Source organism: Schistocerca gregaria, chromosome X (assembly GCF_023897955.1).
Source record: "Schistocerca gregaria isolate iqSchGreg1 chromosome X, iqSchGreg1.2, whole genome shotgun sequence".
NCBI classification, from domain to species: domain Eukaryota; kingdom Metazoa; phylum Arthropoda; class Insecta; order Orthoptera; family Acrididae; genus Schistocerca; species Schistocerca gregaria.
The window spans coordinates 567,750,258-567,756,257 of NC_064931.1; the positions used below are offsets into that span (position 1 = coordinate 567,750,258).

At 38.6% G+C, this 6,000-nt stretch overlaps 1 protein-coding gene across 1 annotated transcript in view; it reads right to left on the reverse strand.

Moving 5' to 3' along the window:
* The window catches only part of LOC126298844 (tubulin alpha-1 chain-like), a 42,678-nt gene extending 37,047 nt beyond the window's left edge, over window positions 1-5,631 (reverse strand). Inside the window, exon 1 of the mRNA XM_049990330.1 lies at window positions 5,456-5,631. Coding sequence (XP_049846287.1) covers window positions 5,456-5,458 — 3 coding nt within the window. The 5' untranslated portion in view covers window positions 5,459-5,631. The remainder of the gene's footprint in view (window positions 1-5,455) is intronic.
* Between the last annotated feature and the right edge of the window lie 369 nt (window positions 5,632-6,000).

Sequence of the window (6,000 nt, forward strand, 5' to 3'; positions counted from 1 at the left end):
TCAAACAGGAGTTCGCGGAGCAGATGGGCTGTCACTATTCAACTTCAATCTCATCTTAGGTGAATGCTTTAGGAAATGAGAAAAATAATTAAAAAATCAAATGGTAAAAAGAATTAAAAAACCGAAATCTCTGGAACTTTGTCCTGCCTGAAAGAATAAAGATAACACTAATAACGCTTGCTTAACTTTCGCAGATTTAGCGATATCAGCGGACAGTGAAGTTACAGCAATGACAGAAGTCTTCAAAGAATGCGATGAAAAAGCTGGCCAACTAATCCCTGTTTTTTATTTTATTTTTTTATTTTTTTGGCTGATTTGATTTGTACTAAATTTGACGTTCAGAAATTAGACACGAACTGCGGCAAACGAAAACGGTCAAACACTTCAACGTTATCGGTGAGGACATAGAACAAACGAGACCAGTAAAGGAAACACTGAGACTTCGATGACAACAACTCTAGACAGCGTGCAGGAGAACTCACGACATTTACAACCAAGACAAAAGTTAGACACTAAAACACGGTGATCGGACCTGAAGCTCTGTACGTGAGCGGAAGTTTCAATTCTCTACAGAAAAGGCGAGCTGGAAAACGTACTGGGGAAAGCACAAAGAATTGTGAGGAAAATTCTTGGCCGAGGCAAAACGGAAGACCTGAGACTGAAATCCCGTAAAGCAACAGAGAAACTGTCAAACCTGGCAGCAGACATTAGAAAACGAGGATATAAATTTTATGGGCATGTTCAAAGACTCCCAACAACGAGGCTTAGACACAAGATTTTGGACAATTAAAGAATCTTCCATGGACCAAACAAGTTAAAAAGAACGTCGAGAAAAGCAATGGAAGTGGTAGACAGGAATCTGTTCAGTCGAAAGACTAAAGAAGAAAAAGGAACCAATTGAAGTGAAGAAAGAAAAATGGCCTACGCAGAGAGAATGAGAGCCATGTGGAAGATCTGGAAAACTAATCTGAAACTACTGCGTGATCCAGCAGGATCCATATGCAAATAATAACAACAACAATAACAAAGAACAGATTTTATTTGTTCTTTATAAATTGTCAATAGTGAACACATTACTAATCAGAAATAGAAGAAAACGGGTTATAATTAAGAGCTGAGAAAATATCCCTTTCAACAATTACGTTTGCATCATAATTTTACCTTGCGTTTCTTTGTTTTGAGCGACAAAAACTCAGTGACTACCTCACTGAAGTCAAGTTTAACAGATGTGTCACATCCTATGGAAATTATTTTAGAGTTAACAGCCTCCTTTCACTCAAAATACTGCAGTCGCTGGCATATCTATTTCGACGTTTGGATAAGCATCTCCTAACTAACATTAGTGCTTTGCAAAACCTTCAAAATATCCAAATGGAAAACCGTTTCAATACTTTTGATCTGTTCTGAAAACCTGGAATTTCAAAGTAGCTACTACTTAAACTAGCTACGCTGTTTCAATATCTCTGCTATATTTGGCAGCAAAATTAGCTGCACGTTTTTCACTGTAAGACGCAGAGCTTTCGTTTAAGGCGTTTCCTGACAGGAAGTTAGTCAGATAAAATGTTTTTGTACTTGTGAGATATGTTATCTGGTGCACCTATGATTCTGTTAAATACTTTAAAGCACTCCTGTTCAGACAGTGTCGCTCCAGTCCTCGGACGGCAAAATCAGATGCCCTCAACAAAAGACCATATTCGTTCAGCAAACCTCCGAGGTCGTACAATACCGCATCAAAGCTGCAGAAAGAGCTCCATTGTTGAACAGGAGCAAGTTGTGTACACGACAAACTGCGTGAATCAAGTTCACTGTTGCCACGTAAACCATGTTATCGATAGACGTCTGTTTGGTCGTAGTAGTGTCTTCATCATACTGCATGGACGGAATGACACTTTAGAAAGGACACAGCGTGCATTTACAGTCACCGGCCGAGGGAAATGCTTCTTCTCATAGGCGGAAGGTAGGAATACGAGGGGTAGGAGAATACACGTACTTCTTCGGGTTAATTTGTAAACCACATTTTTTTAACTGGTCAGATATTGCGCCCTCTCTGTACTTGTACCCTTGGCGTGGGCTTACCTCGTCATGCACTTGGTACAGCCCTCTTTGGAACATGTTTAAGCCAAATGTCTTGGAAGAAAGAAGAAGGAAAAAAATGTGAATACGGACAGAAATGCCTATAACACGTTGAACTGAAATGAATACAAACGAAGAGAGAATAATGATAAATGAAGAAAGGACTTAGGGTTGCCAAATGTCCCGGTTTTCCGGACGACACTTTGACCCGGATTTCGGATTTCAGAGGAATGTTCTAACACTATCTACTTTTTCTCCAAATTCTTGCCTTAATCTGTATTTCAACTCCAGCTGTTATCTAAATAACGAAAGTTTTTATTATCGCATCTGACTGAGTCCCTTAAATAATCTTATTGTGTGGTAACGCTGCTAAATTTCCATTATTGCCCCGTATCTCAATTCAGGTTAAGCTTTCCACTTACGTGCTTCTCTGTTGCTCTGAGACACGTCGCAGTTCATTTGTTATTGAAGTATTTGATCCTTTCAAATGAACTTACAGTGCCAAAGGGGAAGTGTTCATTCCAAGAGGTTTTCCATAAAATGAGGTAGAAGTCACTATGAAGCAGAATTTGTAAGTGTTGCGTTTTCATTGCACATGCAGGTAGAGTAGATATTAAGGATCATTCAACTAGCGTAAAACGTAAAACAAACGTGTACTCTGCAAGACGTTGTGACTATAAATGTCATATTAAAACAACTTAATTCCACGACTGATTCCTGCTCTATCTAACCCAATATAACCACAGTCGTTGCGTGCACCCACCCCATGGATGGCAACCTGAAAAAATGGACAGTTATTTTGTTCCAAATTCATTTAAACAAGGCAAATTAGTAACAGCAGAGGAATCATCAATGTGCTATCAACTGTTAAACATCACATGTTCTTGAAACAAACATTTTAATGATTTCGAATACTAAAAAATTTTACGTCGGGCGGAATAAAATCAACAGCAATTGTGTAATCAGTGTTAGCACGTGATACCCTAACAAAAAAAAGTATAGCTACAGACAGTTGCAATCACAAAGCCGATAAAATATTTTTATTAATTAAGTCATTTTTTAAGCTTAAGAGAAGTGTCCTCTTTTATCTTGGTTTCTGCTTCCGAAATTGCGTCCATTTTTAGTCAGTTTAAGAGAAATTTCCCGATTAGCTACACATAAATTATGGAAACCCTATTAAGGTACATGGTGAAAACTATCAACAACAGAAAAATACATTTCATACGCTCCATAATTCAACACAATAACTAAATTTGAAAAATTTTGAGGTCAGCGTATTGAGGATGTATACAGAATGGAGAGCATCCAAATCTGCTAAGTCAAGAACTCAATAGCTCTTAGCAGAACAGTGTGGTCACAATGATGAGGTATAGCATTTGAACCTTGATGTCGATACATAACTGACTGCTTACTTTACAAACTGCAGAACCTTTCACACAATGGCTCTATCCTCCATTTGCGCCGTATACACAACTGGATAAATAATAGAACTCGATAGTAATATCAGGATACGGTTTTACGAATTTAGTTCATATTCTGAGATTCCATGAATTTGCAGCTGAACATCTTCTTCTTCAGAGCTTTGAGAACGTGACACAAGTAGTGCGAATTTATTAGCCAGTAAATATAGTGTCATTGTCACTTTCTGTGAAGATGCAAAAGAATTACAACATGCAATTAAATTGCTGTAAGTATTGTTGTATGTAGGAGGTAACTCAGTTAAATATTTCGAAGGAGAAAGACATACTTCTCGTATAACAAAATTAAAACAGTGTTTCGTGGCTTTTTTCATATTGGAGCACGTTCGCTGACAAGTATTTGCAATACTTAAGTTTTACGTTATTTTACTATGTATATAAACACATAACGCTTATATTCGGTATTTGCAGTATTCCTGACTTGTCAAACAAGACAGAAAAAAACTGTATTGTAAACCTGTGACCTAATGGAAATTAACACAGCATGACAGATGGAAATGAAATGGTCGTATAGGACTGCTGGCCGGGAGGTCCCATTTGGGTTCGGCCGTCAATTGCAAGCATTATTTCAGTCGGCGCCACATTGGGCGAGTTGCGGCCGATGATAAGGAAAAAATATTGATAACACAACACCCAGTCCCCATGCGGAGATAAATCTCCAACCCAGCCCGGAATCGAACCCAGGCCCAGTACGTGTGAGGCAAGCATCTTATCACTCAGCTGAACAGGAGGACAGAATGAAAGACCAGTGAACTGAAACTATATATTCTGGTCAGATGATTGACTTATGTACTGATGCTGCCTCTTACCTCTCATTAGATGAAATCTTAGCTTAAAATGTAGGTTTCCTTTGATTTTATGTCCAGTATCAACAGTTTACCTTGTTTTTACATTATCACTGCTTACTTGTAGCTACCATTCCTGTCAGTATTTGAGATAAATTAACATTGTGGGTCACTTCATGGCTCGAATCCAAACAACTGAATTTGATGCAGTTTCTGTGTATTTTATATATTTCTACTCTGGCAAATGTGTTGCTAATCTGCTCTAAACCTTGCAATGAATTTTCCACTGAGCAATCTTGCCACTATTGATATTGGTACATGGAACTGATCATCAAAATAGTCTGTTATTTTTGTGAGTTGATCCTCTCTTGCGATCTGCCCAATAATCTTGGTATACTAAAAGGCAAAAGAACATTCCAAGAGGCACTATTTTGTAAATATATTCCTAGACCGGAAGAAGACGCAAAATTTATTTCTAATGCACCCCTTTGACATCATTGTATGTACTTAATGGAATGCTACCGTACCACTATCAATGCAATTAACGAAACAAAGGCGCTTGCAAAAGTTGGCATCCATATTCTAAGATTTCATGAATTTTCAGTTGGATATCATCTTCAAAGCTTCAAGAATCTGACGCTCGTTGCGCGGCTTGATTAGTCATTAAATATAGGATCATTGTCACTTTCTATGAAGATGCCAAAGAGTTGTAACGTATTGCCAAGTGTGCAGATTACATCATCTCATGAATTTGTATTTAGAAGCAGTCACAGTCTTCGACGATAAAAGGAGAAGGAAATAAACATTAATAAATTATGTGATCACGTCTCAGTACTTCTGCTTATTAAACCAGAATTTATCCAGCTCACTCAGGCGTAATGTAATAGTGCAGTTTCCTTTGTTCCTTTACACAGCTTAGCTTTTAAGTGTTCAGATAGTATTCTGAAATAACTACAGTCATTCACGAGAGTATAGATACATACCTCCACAAGTTCCATGCACGTGGTCACACACATCCTTAAATTTGAACTTACAACAGCTTTCGAACATGAGGAAAGATAAAACATACGTAAAACTATAACTACGTTCAAAAGAAATGAATAAGGTACATAAACCAACCATTTTTGTCCAATTTCCGTAAGATCTCTCGCTGCAACAGGTATTCGAGACACTCGCGTCTTCGCTACTAAAGACTCTGCTGGCAGACGGCCGGAGAAGGTTTATTTTTGGGGCGCCACGCAAGAAATGGCCCTCAGGGTGGAGCTTCCTACACTGTGACAACACGCGGCTCGTTTCGGAAGAATGAGAGGACCGGGATTTCAATTATGTGTCGGGGAGAGATGGGACAAGTATAAGTCGAAGCAACTGCAGCGGACACGGCCGCCAATACATAAAACTGCCCTGTATTCTCGCAAAGAGGTCACTGAGGTACTGAAGAGTCACACAAACAGACTTCTTTCCCGAAATTACAGTTCTTTTCTTGGCGTGTTACTATGGGGTACTTCACCGGTAGAAGTATCCGCAGTACACATACAAACCTGTCACACACAAATATATTAACGAACGAACAATTTTGAGCAGGATACAAATTACTACAGGTCTCACAAACAAAGATGAACTTGTCTTACGGTTGGAAGCTTCCTTAAGAACTTGGGTACGTCAGG